Source organism: Alosa pseudoharengus, unplaced genomic scaffold (assembly GCF_046254945.1).
Source record: "Alosa pseudoharengus isolate Yale_2024_CS ecotype anadromous, Long Island Sound unplaced genomic scaffold, YU_APseudo_1.1 YU_APseudo_1.1_scf_22, whole genome shotgun sequence".
NCBI classification, from domain to species: domain Eukaryota; kingdom Metazoa; phylum Chordata; class Actinopteri; order Clupeiformes; family Clupeidae; genus Alosa; species Alosa pseudoharengus.
The window spans coordinates 14,117,041-14,134,509 of NW_027468680.1; the positions used below are offsets into that span (position 1 = coordinate 14,117,041).

The following is a 17,469-nucleotide window of genomic DNA, read 5'->3' on the forward strand; positions in this document are numbered from 1 at the left end:
TGTAATTATATGACTGTGAGGAGGAAATACCAACTGAATACTTGCTTTCCAACAACAACATTTTGCTGTCACATTCATCATTAGGCATTAAGAATGTCTGTACAAAAAAAACAGTACTGGTTTATTTAGCACACTAAGCAGCAAAATACTAAACTTCCTCCTCCGTTTTCCCTATAACAAACAAAAAATACTTGAAATGTCTTTTTTGGTTTGTTTATTAAAACAACAGCACGCTTACTGACAAGGTTATCTGTCATGACCGATACCAATTTTGCTCCAATCACTAGGTGTGTGGCGTTATGTTAACTGATCACAGGCACTGATGATGTATGTGCTCACAAATACCTAATTTTGTCAAACACAAACTCTCAAAGAAGAAAGAGCCATTCTCTGAAACAGAGGGCACAATGAATCAAAGAGATCTTCAATTGAAGATCCCCATATAACTCAGATAGATTCTCCATGGTCCAAACAGTTTCAGTCTTTTGTGTGGTTAGGATCTTAACCAAGCCAAAGAAAACACAAATGTATTTGTCAGCTTATTATCATTCCAATGTGACAATGACAATCCATAAGTATTGCAAGAATGCACACATGCAGAAGAGCGTGTGAGTGTGCAATTAGGCCCCTTTATTAAGGCGTGCTCTCTGTTCTTCTTGGTATTCTTTGGAATCTTCCCAAGGCCGGGGTCCACGAATATTCTTCCAAGTGTCCAGGTTCTTCTCACGAAGTTTCTGTCAGGTGCATGCATGTATGCACATACAAAGACAGAAAAAAGGAAACATAAGAGGTCATATTTTAGATACGATCATTTTGCACCGTAATTCCGCCTTGCCGTTCTAACATCCTCTTTAGACAAAAATCCTGCCATAATCACAATAAGACCCTTCAGTATCCTCCTTTGCTTGTTTACACGGTACCAAATAGAGAGTTTTCATTCTGTAAACAAGCAAAGGTGGCATAATCCCAGTTTCATTCTGTACTGTAAACAAGCAAAGGTGGCATAATCCCAGTTTCATTCTGTAAACAAGCAAAGGTGGCATAATAAGAGGTCTTCTTAACATCTGACACCTGACGAAGACCTGAGTGGTCCAAACGTTGTGTATCACCCACCATTAAACTGGGAGCTTTAGACACAGTGTGCGGATATCTTTTCTTTTGTTTTACTCAGTATCTCTAGTATCCAGCACCTGTAGAATCAGTATAGATGTGCGTACACCTCTACACTTCAGTCTTCTTAACATGACTATTACCAGATTTACTAGGTTGCATGCTTACCGTATTTTCCGGAATATAAATCGCATCAATCAAAAAAATGCGTCATGAAGAGGAAAACACCATATACAGTTTTACATTACATTACATTTGGCTGACGCATTTTTACCAAAGCGACTAACAACATGGTAAACAGTTTAAGTTTTAGAGCAATTCTCAACAATTTTAGGACAATTTAAAAAACATTAGAGTACAGTAAGAATAAGTGCATCAGTGAGTGCTGTTTTTAACAGTTACGTGTCAGTTTAAGACGGCTGGTGAGTGCTAGGATCAACAAGACTTGTTGTAAGTGTTGCTAAAGAGCTGGGTCTTCAGAAGTTTTTTGAAAATGGAGAGGGATGTCCCTGCCCTTGTAGGAACTGGCAGTGTGTTCCACCAACGAGGAACAACAGATGAGAAAAGTTTGGATTGGCAGAATGCAGAATAACAGTAGTGTGTTTTAAAAAATTGAATAAAGCTCAAAATACTTAGAATAGCTGTTAATTCCATAATATCAATGCATTGGGAACACTGCATATTCAATTTCAAATCAAAACATGACCAAAATTGATCAAGTTTGTATTATACCTACAGAAAGTGAAGAAAAAGCAATGTTAGGCTGTTAGCAGTATTTGCATTTTTCTTTACAAACTAAAACATTTACTGTATAAACTGAAAAATGTCTCAAGATTTTTGCTTTACTTTGAATCACTGCACTAATATCTAGTTGCATTACCATTATTTCTGAGAATTGCTTCTATTCCAGCCCAGGACGATTGAATTACATTCCACAATTCCTCTGCATTTCTGGGTTTTGCCTCAGAAACAGCATTTTTGATGTCAACCCACAAGTTTTATATAGGATTGAGGTCTGGGGATCGGGCTGGCCACTCATTGGTCATTGTCTTGTTGAAACACCCATTTCAAAGGCATGTCCTCTTCAGTATAAGACAACATGACCTCTTCAAATGTTTTGATGTATTGAAACTGATCCATGATCTCTGGTGTGCGATAAATAGGTCCCAACACCACAGTATGAGAAACATCCCCATAACATGAATTGTGCACCACCATGCTTTACTGTCTTCACAGTGTACTGTGGCTTGAATTCAGTGCATGGGGGCCGCAGACAGTTTGTCCAACGACCCACATGCACCGATTTCAAGCCACAGTACACCTTTATTTCTTACGTGGTGTGTTTTATTGTGAGACATGCGTTTAGTTTGAAGCGGCATGTCGGTAGGCTATCAAAAGCAGAAGATGTTCGGTTTGGTTTGGGATTTAATTTACGTTTGGACTGTTTGATTATACTGCTAAATGTTGGGACTGATGGCCACTGAAATCTGAAGGGTATTTGATGGTTCACTATTAAGTTTCATGTAGTAGAAAGAGTGTCTTGATTTCCATCCACTTATTGCGAGACAAGGCATCCGCTTTCATTCATTCATGGAACGTGCGCTGTGCTGTATTAGAAACCTTATTGAGTATAGCCAAACACGTCTACAATAGCCTAAATTGAGTTATTTTTTTAATTATGCATGATTTACTTTTTTATAAAATTCGTAGGCTGGAATGCCTTGGAGCAACAATTGTGTTTAAATGTAGGCTACTGCTTCAGCCTCTGGCAAGCTCAGAAGGGGGCGGCAAGCGACTGGTAGCTTGAAACCGACGTGTTGGAGACCCATGGTGTAGGACAACGACTTTTCATTGGCAACAATATTAAACCAACCAACAATATAAAATATTAAGAAGAGCTCTTTTATGAGTTAAATCAAAACAATGTAGGCAATTATTACCGCCCTTTATTTGTCAGAATCTGAGGCCCGGCTATAAATAGAATCCCGGCCATAATTTGATGATTTAGGTAAGCAATGTAATGTGGTTTGCTTGCTGTACCTCATATTCCTCCTCAAGGATTACTGACTGTTTCTCCGGATTTATTTTGGCCTCCAGTACTGGGTCCAGCTAGGAGAAAAATAGAGATTTGTGAGACATGTTTATCATGTTGATGTATACATACAAATTCACAATAAATCTGGAAGACAAGTACTGTAAAGACCACCTGTTAACGCTTACTCAAGCTATGACTCAGACATTCAGGTTAGTGTGCTAAAAGAAGAAATATTTAAGAGAAAAAGACACCACTACATCTTCAGGTGATGATAAAAATGTACAAGCATTGGCTCTTAAGGTTCTGATATGTACTCAAAGTATAAAAGTAAAAAGCATCCTAGCCTTTATGAAGGACTATTTTATCAGCGTTTCTGTTTACAGGAGCGGACTGTACATATCTTATAGATAATCCAATTTATCTCTATAACAACTGTTACAACATCCCTTGTACCAAGCCAAGGATGAACTTGCAAAGAAACAAACATTCTTTTTGAGGTAAGCTTGTTGACAGAATAGACCTAGAAAATGACTAAACAAAGAATATATTCTACCCTTTTTGTGCCACTATTATTGTCTTATCTATTTAGGTTGGGACAAAAAAAAATTGGCAACAATTCGTTTTTGTTAAGCAACTGGGTCATTCTACGTCAATTCAACCAGGGCCCACGCACTTAGGTCTCAAAAAGTCCTGAAAAAATTACCAGGTGTACCTATGTTACCCAGCAGACACAGTTTAAAATTCCTTTTATGTAAGATCAATACTTTCCAAGATACAGCCAGTTTTACGGGGGCAGGGGGGTGTCGATTTTGTTCGGCCACTTTTTTGTCAAAGTTCACAAGCCTACAATTAACTACATAAATAGGAATATAGCAAAATCACCACGTTTGACCTGGATGATCCTGCATGGTCATAGCTGTCCCTCAAAGGGGAACTGAAACGAAATAGGAAGTAACGGTGATATAACTGATGTGTTACAGTTCTATTAATGGTAGGATACTTAAAACTGCTGAAATAGTTACAAGGGAGAAAAAACTGTTATTACATGGGCGCAGCCATCTTGAGCTTCAATGATCTGTGATGTCATTGGCATGGCATTCTACAGGTAAAATGGGTCATGTTAACGTACCATGCCAGTGACGTTATCGAACATCGCTGCGCTCTGATAACAACAAACGTAAACTTCAGTGCATAGAGGGAAATGTGATATATGTTGTGTTTTTATTATTATTTATAGATGAATTTGTTTACAATATTAATAACCAACATGTTGTCAACTTAAATTCTGTCCGTTTCAGCTCCTCTAGTTGATCAAAATTTTATTGGAGTTCTTGGCTGGGCTCTGTTTAGGCCTTCAGAAGACATAGACAGTAGAAAGACTCTTACAAAAAGCAATGAACAGAAAATAAATTCCTTCAGGGTCTGAACAGCAGACCTCACAAGTCTGAAAAATCATTTTGGTTCTCATTTTCAGAGCACCCAAACACCTTTTGGGAATATACAAAGATTCTTTTTATTTTTTTTTTCTTTATTCTCCATGATCCCTTCTTTTTAAAAACACCAATTTGACTTGTCTCATGCAAATCTTTCTTTTTTATTTTCCACCCTGAGCATGGGCAAAATGCACCATTGAGATCAATATGTTTTGGGGCAGCCGTGGCCTACTGGTTAGTGCTTCGGACTTGTAACCGAAAGGTTGCCGGTTCGAACCTAGACCAGTAGGAACGGCTGAAGTGCCCTTCAGCCTCACTGCTCCCCAACGCCGCTGTTGTAGCAGGCAGCTCACTGCGCCGGGATTAGTGTGTGCTTCACCTCACTGTATTCACTGTGTGCTGAGAGTGTGTCACTAATTCACGGATTGGGATAAATGCAGAGACCAAATTTCCCTCACAAAAGTGTATATACTTATACCTATACTTATATAGAGTTACCACAGTGCCACCTGTGGTTGTATAGAGTAACCTGTGCCCAGTATTGCTAAAAATCTTCATTTAGACATGACCTATAACAACACAGTGCCGCAAATCAGTCAATTCCTTTGCATGAATGTCACACACGGTCACACATTCACAATTTTCAGGAAATTGTATTGTTCTTTATAGTATTCCTTAAGTTATTAAGTGGTAGGCTAGCAATAAAATGGGCTAGAATAATTTAAGCTTACATATTAGGGTTGGGCGATGTCGCCTAAATTGGCATTTGACGATGTGTACAGTAAAACATCGTGATGGACGATGATATCGTGGGGGGGGGGGGGGGGGGGTAGTGTGGTAAACACTAATTAATTAGCCTATAGCCTATGTCTGTACAGAAATACATTTATAATGTTCTCCATAAAAAAATAAAAAATATATTATATAGGCTATACGGCCTGATGAAAGTGGACAGCTAAGAGAGACATACTGACCAGGCTACCGAAGTTGTGTGGAAGATCTGCTCCAAGAAAATTGTTGTGAAAGACGGATAGACAATCAATCTGAACACTTGCGTGTGCACCGACCAGCGGAATATTACACATTGCCAGCCTTTGCTGGGCCCAGCAAAAAAGCTACTTAAGACTACTATCGTGGTCACTCATTTAAAATCTTGGTACTATGCAGCATCCCACGTTATCAGGCTACCGTCTATGCTGACTATGAGGGCGGCGGGAAGTGAAAGTAAAGGGCTGCGATCGCGCAGTCCAGGCTATATATAGGAGGGCAAAGTAAAAACACTTTTACAAATAACGAATCCCGATTACCACTCCGCTGCTGTCTGGGACTTTTGCTAAATGCATGAAATACAAGCCATACAGTGAAAGACGAATAGGCTACCTTCTGATCCTATAATTAACTAAAGAAATTGTTTATTTTAACACAGAGGAGAAGGACGCATTTGGCGCTCGCTGTAGCCTTGCAAAAATATTTGAGCGCTAGAATGTCCTAGTCGTAGCCTAACAATAATAAATCTATATTTTCTGCTAAAACATTAGGCTACCTATTAAGTCCAATGTAGGCTATAGGCTTGCGAGACATGTAGGCTACAAAAAGACAATTAGGCTACACATTCATGTCACAGTCAGGAATTATTTGAATAAGAGGGTAGACTAATACGTCTTTTATTTTACAAGATGGTAGACTTACGTGATAACTGTTTGGTTGACAGCCTTTAAAGTAGGCTCAATTTCATTTTCAGGGAAAGTTTTTTTTTATGTTTTAGCCTGTTACAGCAGGAATTAGTGACTGGCATGTGGGGGCGTGGCATCACGATGGTTGCTTTCCATCGTGATGCCTGTCAATCATCACGATGGACGATGATATCGTCTATCGGCACAACCCTATTACATATGGAGCAACGTTTTGGGCAATGTTCCTCGGCAATGTTCCTTATTAATGTGGTTCTGACACCTCCTCATTATAGAGGAGAACTATCATCAGTAGGCAAATTGTCATGATGATCATCCAATCAGAATAAATGGAAGTGGTTGTGTGGTTACCCAGCAACATAACAGCCCCATCATGTATCATCATTCATCACCTTATGGTAAAGGTTAAATCAAAGATCATTTGAAGCTCCTCTTCAACACTCTCTGCTTAAGCAGTGGCGGTGAGTCTTTATTGAACCGAAGTAAAAATGATTTCTACAATTTGTATAGGCCCTACTGCTGCATCAACAACCTAAGCCCCCCTGCTGGAACCTCATGCCACACCTTAGCCACCCCTAGGCAAAATACCTACCTAGATCCGCATCTGTGCATTAGTTACTTGAAACAGTTACAGACTAGATGCTCTAGTGGTGAGCAGAGAGGAAGAATATAACGTTTGTAGCACTGAATTAAAAGTGACACACATGAAATCGTCAATGTGTTACCTTTTTACGGATTTTCTGGGCATCGTATCGAATCTGTGTGAACTCCCTTAATCCAAATGAACCTCCCACGACCAGCAACTACGAAAAACACAGTTAACGTTAGCTGAAACCTTCCGTTCACAACACATCAAAAGACTTTTTACAAGGCCATTGCCTTTCGTTTAACTCAACCAGTTTCAGTTTAACCTTCGATAGCCATTGAGGGTTTTTTCATGACACATGACACTTTGCTAATCAAAGTCAGGGCAATTTCAAAATATAGCTATAGCTCATATCGTTAAATTCTTGTGAAAATCGGACTTTTGCTGTCAACGAACTATGTCAGAATAAACCTGCTTTAATATAGAAGCTAGTTGTGAAATCTTCAGTGCTTTTGTATCAACGTTAACATAACCTACATTAGCCAGCTAGCTAGGAAATGACAAACAACACCTACGAGCATAGGGATGCCGTACTTCAGTGTCTTGTTCTTATGCAAATGTGAGAGTTGGTTCCACATATTTCCTCTAATTATAACGACCTTTCCATTTTAATTTCAAACAGATAATGTCACACTTTTCAAGTGGCTCACTGTCACCAGCTACAGTAATTCAGAGAGGGAGTTCAGTTTCCAAGTTGTACCAGCATGCATTTCAATGTTGATTCGCTATGAATTCTGGGTAGACACGCTACATTAAAAGTCGTCAAATCAAATTAAAAGTCGTAAAGCGTGGTACAATCATCGAGGCCTAGGTACTCTCAAGCATGATCTTAATTAAACATTTGATAAAAAAAAAAAGTCCAATGTCAGTGTCTAAATTATATAGTTTGCAAAACTGAAGAATCATAGACTAGCCTAAACACAAATTCCTATAGGCCTAGCCAGAGCCGTGGGCCTAGCGTAATGTTATTCTTGTTTCATAGCAGTTTTCAGCATAATGGATGCCTCTTTGGCCTGGTAAAAAAAAACAACAACAAAAAAACAACACACACAAGAGTCTGGGGACTTATGATTGGGAAACGTTTCCAAGACTAGCATGGTGGCAGGCGTAGACATAGCGTTAACTTTGAAATCATTGGTCCAGCCTCACCAATCACATTACTTTCCTACTTTGCCTAAACTTTATAAACTAATAATAAACAGCATCAGCAGACAGGAAGGTAAATACATTTACATATTGATGTTTGCAGGTGTTGCTAATACCATTTAACACAGCCACTTTTGATTTTGAAGATGTCATCCCTTCTCATCACTGATTGTCAAGTCTTTTTTGGGTCTGATGGAAATGTTAGTGAATTATGGTGCTACTAGTCATTTGACTTGATACAGATATGTGCAGATCTGACTTGATGTGATACCATCGTGACACCATGTCACATGACCTTAAAAGAGCCTACATTCAGTTCTTGCAGTTGTCTTTCCACATAGACTACACAAGCTGAAACCCGCCCCCATGACGTCATTACAAAGATGTGATAGGGCAGTTTGTAAGCAATCTTTCCATGACAATTATGAAAGGTTTCTCATTCTGCTTCCTTATGTTAGAATGAGCAAAAATGTGTAAAAAAGACTTTTGAATAATATTTAAACAAGGTTAACCAGAACAATAAATATCGTTATTAACCGGTTATCTAAAATTGAAAATGTTTTAACTAGTTTAGCAGAACAAGTGAAATTGGTTTTGTTCCCGTTTTTGGTTACGTTCATCCAAAAAACTGTGTTCATTTCAAAGTTTCACCGTTTCTAATCCCTGGTAAGAAAATGGAATGGATACCTTCTTATATGTGATTTCTGCAAAAATGGTAGGCTAGCCTACAGAAAACGTTTTGATATTCTGTTATTCTATGCTGTTGGTTAAATAGATGGCACAGATGAACACTTTATGTAGGCCTATGTGCTACAATGCAGGCCTGTTAACTGTATGACAACAATGGTAAACTGCATGATAGCAATTTATTTCGTCAGTCATCATGCTCATAAAGATTAAGAATTAAAGTTCTTTCTTCAAATAGAAAAATGGAATAAACTGTATCCAGAGCATATAGTTAGAAGAATAATTAAACTTTATAATAGGTGCATACTGTAGATGGATATGCACACACACACACTACACACACATACAGTGGAGCTGTCCCCATCTTTTTTTTGTTGTGTTGCTGTCTTACTTTCTGTCTTCCTGTGTCTTTATATAAATATATTTCTTTTTTGTTTTGTTTCTGTCATGTGATGTGTTCCCCCTTGGTGTTTCTTTAATACAGAAAAAAATGTAGTATGATAAAGAAAGTAATGCTTTTTTTGAACTTGACACTAAGACTACAATAAAGTAACAACAAGAATGAAAGTTAAACTGTAATTATTGCACACAAAATTCCGCAATATCTCCAACGATGTCTCCCACCAGTCACGTCAGGTAGACTGCAGTTGATCTGTTCGGGACAAGCTGCCATTTGTTCTAGCTCCTCCCAGCATGCATTTGAAGTTGTCGTATGAAGTCAGCCACAGTCAGCCGCAGTTCATCTTGGATGCACCTCCTCCTGACTCGTATCTCCCTGAAAGGAGATGTAGGCGGGTGTGGCCAGGCTAGCCTATTTTGGGATTTAGGAAAAACAATATTGATAACCTTGTTTGGGGTTTATTCTGACTAAACAGTTGTCTGTATCTGGTTTAGCCAAGGCTACTTGGCCAGTTGACCATACTTCAAAGCTAACATCAGAGGACACCTAACAAAAATGAGGATACAATAGAGCCCTGTGAAAAAATAAATCTAAATATATTTATTTAAAAAAAAAATATATATATATATATATATAATAAATATATTGCCTCCCTCCCTATAATAGTAATATTGGTCATTATGTTCTGTGAGGTATAATGATACAAACTTGCTATTTCCCCAGTTTATTGGCTTTTTTTTAAGATTGGTGGTCCAAATATCATGACACAAGTTTTTACCAATTTAGAGCCAAAATGGAGCATATGAGAGATATGGCATATAGCTTTGACTTGACTTGAGTTTTACATGTCTATCACTGCTGAAAATGCTGAAAGGAGACTTGAGAACAATTGAAGTGTAGAAAAGAAGAGACAATTCTTGCCTTTTTTTTCTTTATTTTGACTTTTTGTTTCTTTTTTCATTTTTTTAATCAGGTGAAGAAAAATACCTTTTTTGTTCTGTATAATAAAATATGTTAACTTTATTCATTTTTATGAAGAAAAAAACAAACAACAAGAAAATAAAAACAGAAGGAAAAACAAAAACAAAACAAAACAAAAAACATTTTTTTCTGTCTCCCTCATTGTAAACCCGGGAGTTGCTGCATTGCATGAGGATAAGCAAATACAACAGAGACAGACCGAGAGGGTTGGACGAGGAATGGGGTCAGGGATGGATGTTAAGACAAACAAATAAAGGACAATGGGCAAGAGGAAGGAGAAAGGAGAGGAAGAATGGATGAAGGGAGGAAAAGAACGTACAAAAAAATGCGCATTGCAAATGGGCGGGGTGGAAGGGGCGGAGCAGGCAAGGCAAGAGAGTCTCTCTCTTTCTCTCTGGTGGGGTTCAAAGGTCACTCTCTCCGTAGAGGGCGGTGGAGAAGGACATGTAGTCGAGTGCACCAGGCACAGCATCGGGGCCAGTGTAGGGCGCCATGCGGGCAATGCAGTACTCGGCCTGGTCAGGGGGCAGCTCACGGCGAAGCTCGTCCGCCAGGATGTAGTTCTGGATGAGGGTAGAGAGGAAGAGGAAGGGGTGGAGAGGTGGTGAGAATAGAAGAGCAGAGAAGACAGAAGATGAGGGGGGGGGGGCATAGCACAGAGTTAGAGTTTACAATCATCATTATAAGAGTGGTTTCTGTCTTATTTTCAGCAATAATTGAATCCTTTTTAACAAAAAATATTTTTTCCATTTTTTCCAAATTAGAACCATAGTATGTGAGCACATCAAAGGTACATGGACAAGAAAAAGTATAAGGATTGCTTGACAATAATTGATTCCTGAATTAACGCCAAAAATAAAGGTTTAGCACTATAGCATGCTTAAGCAATATGGCACAAGTGAGACTGGTATTGGTAAAGGATATACCCATGACTGTGGTTCGACCAAAGGCACGTCACCGGAGGCCTACGGCCAAACCACTGCTGTGGGTATATCCTTTACCAACGTCATGATCACAAGTGCGATTTTGCTTTTAAACAACAGTTCCACTTACAACTAATCAAATGTAAAGACATCAAATTGCGTTATAATTTGTTTAGATTTTTGTTCATCCGTTCATCCTCTGCCCCAAGAAATAGTTTCAAACAATAGTCTTGGCATCCACTGTTTCCTAGCAGCAGAAAATGTCCCTCTGCAGCCAGGTTGAGTGAGGGATATGGGCACAATCATTTGTATACTTGCTTGTCCTCACTTTACATACTACCGGTAATCTGAACATTTACCCTAATATATTTACTCCATTTTCTCTCTCAATAACTGTCAAATGTGACATGTGATGTCCCGGAAATTTGCCACTCATGGAATCAGTCCAATTCATAAATAGTTTGACTGGACCATACATTATGTTGCATACATTTCAATACTTCTTGAGACCTTCCATATTGTCTTCTTCATTAAGACCAATCAACTAATTCACTCTATTTCTCTCTCTCAATAATCCTCACCTTGTCCCCGGCCAGTACTTTGAAGGAGGCCATGACCTGGTCGGCAGTGTCTGTGTCAGCGGTCTCACGGGACATGAAGTCGATGAAGGCCTGGAAAGTGACCACTCCCAACCTGTTGGGGTCCACGATGCTCATGATGCGGGCAAACTCTGCCTCTCCCTAGGGACAACAACAGAGAGGAATTAACAAACCCAGATGTAGATGTTTTTTTGTGTCCAAATAGGGTGACAATGGGGCAAGTCATCAGTGTAATCGTAGCAAGGCTGGGGGAGGGTGGGGGGGGGGGGGGGGGCTGTTCTTCCTCTTTTTGTGTTATTCTGTTTTATGGCATTATGGCATTCCACAACCATAATTGTTATAGAATCCCCATTTATATTATTGGGGCTGTTTTTAATAATTGGAACCTTCGTGCATGAGGGTTCATCTGACATTTCAGTTGGATTGCCTTCAATAAATGACAAACCATCATCTAGTTCACACCTTTCACATGCCTCCTGTTTTGGAGGTGCAAGGAAATAAATATGATCCTTATGAAATAAGGATCAAGGAAAGGATAAGGTGCAAGGGAATAAATATGATTCTTGTGAAATACTCTAAATATCTCATGACCTCTCCTCTGTCTCATGTTTTCCATTCTCATCTCACTGTACTCACGTCTGCTCTTTTCTTCACTCTATATAAAATATATATTTTGAGCATAATGGCATGGCATTTTGAGCATAATTCAATATTGGGGGCGGGGGGTCCTTTTGTTTCAAAGTAGGATCTTCAAAGGTTAAACATAAATCATAACACATAACATAATAGTACCTCAAATATATTTCATGTGTAAGGTTCAATATAAATGGATGCCTTTGTCTTTCCAGAGTGACCTCTAGAGGGCACTCATGTATAGTGTTTGACCCTATCATTCCCTACATCCACTTTTGCATCATTCTAGAGCATTACGATGCATTGCGACCGTAGCTTAATGAAAACCATGCTTGGTAATAAATAATAATTAATTGTTACAAATCAAGGAAAAACAAAGGAGCACAAGTTTCTGTTACATGTGTAATGTTATACAGAGGATGTGTATGTCAGAATGGTGTGGTTTTACCATATTGTAACCCAGAGAGATGAGGCATTTTTTGAAGTCATCCATATCCATGAATCCTGTTTTCTTCTACAGGAGCCCATGAGGGACCAACACAATCAGGGGAAAAAGTGGAATACAAGAGAAGGATAGAAGAGAAAGCAAGAGAAGAGAGACCAAAGGACAGAGGAAGAGAGAAGGAAAGAATCGAGTAGAAGGGGGCAGAGGCAACAGAGGAGGGCAGAATAAACATATCCCACAAAGGGATGGAAAAAAAGTGAGGTGATCCGAAAAAGAGAAGATGAGAAGGTAACCAGGAAATTGAACCAGAGAAAAGGGCAAGTGGGAAGGAGGACAGAAAAAAAAAGACAAACAAAAAAAAGAAAAACACAAAGAAAAAAAATCAGGTTAATGCCAGGTTGGGCAATAAAGGGGGGTTTGACAGGTACCTGTGGGTCGTTGGCGATATCGAAGCCGAGGCTGATCAGGCAGGCCTTGAACTCCTCAGCCCCAAGAGTGCCCGAGTGATCCTAGGGTGCAGCGGGCAGTGCCAGGCATCAGGTGGCGGGCACCGGCATGCAGCACACATACACACGCACACACAATCACAGGGGGGTGGAGGGGTAGGGGGGTGGTGAGGTTGAGTGAGGGTGTGGGGCATGCGGAGGGGTGAGGGTGACAGGGAGAGGGGGTGGGGGTGGGGTGGGGGGGGGGGGGTATGGGGGTTGGGGGTGGGCATGCACCAAAGACAGAGAGACACAGAAACACACATTAGAGTGCATAACACGCAAACGTTAGGAACCTTCTGCGAGTGCTACTTGGGGCGTGTGTGTACGTGCGTGTGTTTGCATGTGTCTCCGTATGTGTGTGTGTGTGTGTGTTTGTATGGGCTGCTATGGCCACGGCATTCCAAGGCATTAGATTGCAGGCGTGACAGGCAGCTCTATACAGCCTCATGTGTGTGGGCAGGCCAGTGGTGGTTACTAGCATCATGACCAGCACAACTGCACTTTAGCTAATTCTCTTTTGCAAGGAAAATAAACAACTGGATACACCTCTCTCTCTTTCTCTCACTCTATCTATCTGACTGTTTCTACAACTACTCAGGTGTATTTACAACTCATCATCACACACATCACATATGCATTTGAAGAAAAAAAATGTAGCTATTGCCTACACTACCCCCTTTAACTGAAACTTTCTCAACTCTGCCAGGGTAAAATGAAAAGCATAATTATCTAATGATGTTTAGAGAAAGCAAATGTTTATATATGACCCAGCTGAGTCGGTTGTTTTCTGAATAGTCCACGAGGCCTAACAATGAGTGGTATAGGGCTATTGATTAGACCCCATCACCAGCATTGGCTCATGGTGGAAAAAATGCATGAGGTAATGGAGAGTTGCTCCGCAGCCTGGATGGGCTCTGTGTGCACCTACTGGAGCATGTGATGCTAAATAAGGAGTCAGCCGCCCATAACTGGCAATGTGCTTCATCCTTCTCTTAAGCCCCCTCTGTTCTGTAAACAATGAGTGTGTGTGTGCGCGTGTGTGTGAGGTAGAGAGAGAGAGAGAGAGAGAGAGAAAGGAAAGAGAATGTCCTATGGTATTCCCTCCTCTAAAGCGCAACAGTATTCTTTTAGGATGAAGTAAAACTTTCAATAGCCTGTGTGTGTGTCTGTGCACATGTATGTGTGTGTACTGATGATGACGGAGATGATTGATTGAGGGCTGTCCCCGAGACACTGTACTTTGCCTTTTTCAGTCATTCTAACAACGCAGCACAGGCACAGACCATGCACTAAATAATGCAGAGTGTGTCTGACTGAACATACACAATGTCTGTGTTTTGGACCAAACACTATTCGTCTTAAAACCCACACTCATTCTCTCACCTCAGAACCTGCAATGTGACTGTGTGGATGGGCGGCAAATACCTCAACATCTGCACTTTGAGCAAACACTAGACGAAACAAACTAACAAACTCTCATGCATACATGGGGAACACTTTTTGCATCACATCCATCAGCTCTTCTCTATGTATATTTCTATCTTGCTCTGAGTCTTCTTTGTATTGCTTTTTTTCATGGTCTGTGTGTCTGTCTCTTACCCTATCAAAGTGGTTGAAGGAGGCTCTGAACTCGCTCAGCTGTTCCTGGCTTATGCCTTTGGCATCTCTGGTGAGGATCTGGTTCTCGATCTCGTTGATGGTGCGTGCGATGGTGGTGAGAAGCTGCTCCCAGCCCACACGGATGTGCTGGCAGACAGAGAGACAGAGAGAGAGAGAGAGAGAGAGACAGGCAACGGGAGAAGCATAGATTAGCAACAGTTAATTGTTCAGTTTCAACAGTGGTGTGTGTTCTCATATGCAATAATGAGCACACAGTATGTCGGTATCAGAGTGTTGGTGTGGGTTTCATTTCTATGTCAATATGCATAATATATGTGTGTCAGTAGCAGAATAGCTTCTTTAGTGATATGTGCTTTCAGCATCTTTTCATGTGTGTGAGTGTATTTGTGTGTGTGTGTGTGTGTGTGTGTGTGTGTGTGTATAAACAGCTACCTCCATGGTGTAGTTGGTGTGTTTGTTGTCGAAGATGAGGGCTTCCTGAATGAGCTGGTGGTCTCCCTCCAGCTGGTCAATCTTTGGCTTGTAGTTGACGATGCTCTTCTCATACTGACGCAGGTGGTTCAGCTGATCCTCCAGGGTGCCATGCATCTCAATGGAGATACGGCCAATCTCCTGCAATACAAACACACACACACACACACACACACATGATTGTTGACAGAAATCATACACCATGATACAATGCACCTACACTTATTTGTATAGTAGTAACGTCCAGTACAATTTCCACTATACAATATACAGACAATTTTTTGGGGTATTCTAGGAGCTGAGTAGGCTTTGAAAAGGAAGGTGCTAAAATATTGTAAGTGTCAGTGATGAGCAGAGGACCGTAACAAACACATATCGGAATGAATAGATGACTTTCAAACGGTAAACGGACCTCCATCTTGGTCTGGATCCAGGGTCCGATGACGTTAGCCTGGTTGGCAAACTGCCGTCTGAGTCGCTCGTTATTCTGTTGGCGGGCGTGCTCCTCAATCAGGGCCTGGTCTCTCTGAGGGACCAGCTGCCTGACCTGGGGGGGGACAGACAGACAGAGAGAGACATTAAGAGTTATAAAGAGTTATTATTAAAGTAAATATAAAAGAGTAAATATATAAAGAGTGAGGCTGGAAGGGGGAAGAGGGAAAAACTCTTGACTTATATGTTGTGTCAACTTTTGACACAACTTACAACTCAAAAGTTGTAAGTTGTGTCAAAAGTTGAACAACATATAAAGTTGTATAATGTTTTATAAAAACTAGCATGTGTTAGAAGCTGTCTTAATTTCACCAAAGGCAGAAGAAACGGTCAGGCATGGCTTGAGCGCCTCTTCTGTGTGTGGGTGACTGGTCGGCACTGACCTTGTCCCACTTGGTGTTGATCTCCTGAGGGTTAATGGTGGTGTAAGGGTTGGTGCCGGCCATGTTGACGTGGTAGGTCTGCACGATCTTAGCAATCTCATTGTGGATGCCCAGGATGGCCTGTCTCTCCTTGTCCGCCTCAGGGAGGGTCGCCTTAAACTGCTCATGAGCTGTGCTCAAGCCCTACAAACACACACGCCAACACAAGCCATGAGAAAAACACACACGTGGACACACAAATACACACTAATAATGCACATCATATTGACACAAAGTAAAGACAATGTAGGATACAGCTATAGGTGTAGGACACAGCTATAGGTGTCGGACACACCTATGTTAAGGGTATTTCAGGTCCAGCAAACATTTTAAATGGTAATCACTATGCAAAACAACAAAATTGCACACAAATAGCCCTTGCAAGCACACACAGACACACATGGGCAACTCTCTCTCATACACCACACACACACACACACACACACACACACACACACACACTCACACAGACTACTGTCACACACACACACACACACACCTGTATCTCCTCGATGGTATGCACAATGAAGGTGTCCTGCAAGTCCTCCATAGCTCCCTCCATCCAGTTGTTGAAGGGGGCGGCACGTTTGGCAAACTCAAGATACAACTGATCAATGGTCTCCAGCAGTTTCTCAGTCCGCTGGAGCACAACACACAAACATGTCACAGGTGAGTACTGTACTTTATGTGTCTCTGTGTATGTGCAGATGCATGCATGAATGGATGAAAATGTGTGTGCAGATGCATGCATGAATGGATGAAAATGTGTTTGTGTGCGTGCGTGCGTGTGTGTGTTTGTGTGGGTGTGTTTGTGTGTGTGTGTGTGTGTGCGCGCAGAGCGTGTAACAGGTAACTGAACCCTAGTCAGACCACTGCTCTAGTTTTCATGTAATTTTCTTTTCCTTGTCTGTGTGTCTGTGAGTCATTGCAGATGAAAAGACGTCTTAAAATTGCGAACAATGCATACAAGGCCTTCGCGAACGAAAGAGATACAGATATCGCCGAAAAGGAGTGCGTCATTGACCGCAGTTACATGCAGGGAGTAACCCGGTTTTCAACAGCAATATTCGTTTTGCGCGCGAGTTGTGTAAACTCATTCTGATGGCATCAATCAATTTAATCCAGTATTTGGCGCAAACCGAATATTGCTGCTACATTTAAAGCCCGAATATTCCCTGCATGTATAACTGTGGTCAGTTAAAAATACTAAAATTAAGAAGTAAATTGCTCTGTGGGACTGTCAAATG

General features: G+C 40.7%; 2 protein-coding genes across 7 annotated transcripts in view; both read right to left on the minus strand.

The window, feature by feature from the left end:
* Nucleotides 1-199: 199 nt before the first annotated feature.
* cox16 (cytochrome c oxidase assembly factor COX16) lies at nt 200-7,624 on the minus strand. Its single transcript, XM_076300652.1, has 4 exons — nt 7,431-7,624; nt 6,995-7,072; nt 3,151-3,219; nt 200-734 (listed from the first exon to the last, which is right to left on the minus strand). The coding sequence occupies exons 1-4, from the start codon at nt 7,491-7,493 to the stop codon at nt 621-623; spliced, it is 324 nt and encodes a 107-aa protein (XP_076156767.1). The 5' UTR covers nt 7,494-7,624; the 3' UTR covers nt 200-620.
* A 2,443-nt stretch (nt 7,625-10,067) lies between these two features.
* The window catches only part of actn1 (actinin, alpha 1), a 42,299-nt gene continuing 34,897 nt past the window's right edge, over nt 10,068-17,469 (minus strand). For 2 of the 6 annotated variants that reach the window (XM_076300649.1, XM_076300645.1), the window contains 8 exons: nt 16,722-16,862; nt 16,184-16,366; nt 15,721-15,855; nt 15,270-15,449; nt 14,817-14,963; nt 12,733-12,798; nt 11,634-11,792; nt 10,071-10,692 (listed from right to left, as the gene is read on the minus strand). In XM_076300649.1, coding sequence (XP_076156764.1) covers nt 10,534-10,692; nt 11,634-11,792; nt 12,733-12,798; nt 14,817-14,963; nt 15,270-15,449; nt 15,721-15,855; nt 16,184-16,366; nt 16,722-16,862 — 1,170 coding nt within the window. In that variant the 3' untranslated portion in view covers nt 10,071-10,533. Of the gene's footprint in view, nt 10,693-11,633; nt 11,793-12,732; nt 12,799-13,157; nt 13,239-14,816; nt 14,964-15,269; nt 15,450-15,720; nt 15,856-16,183; nt 16,367-16,721; nt 16,863-17,469 lie in introns of all 6 variants that reach the window. The other 4 variants (XM_076300648.1, XM_076300644.1, XM_076300647.1 and 1 more) reach the window with 3 other exon arrangements.

Coding starts and splice junctions, on each gene's coding strand:
- cox16 (XM_076300652.1), bottom strand. CDS start 7,493: ATGTGGAACCAACTCTCACATTTGCATAAGAACAAGACACTGAAGTAC. Junction 7,073..7,430: donor AGTACGGCATCCCTATGCTC/GTAGGTGTTGTT, acceptor TGTTTTTCGTAG/TTGCTGGTCGTGGGAGGTTC. Junction 735..3,150: donor TCCTTGAGGAGGAATATGAG/GTACAGCAAGCA, acceptor TGCACCTGACAG/AAACTTCGTGAGAAGAACCT.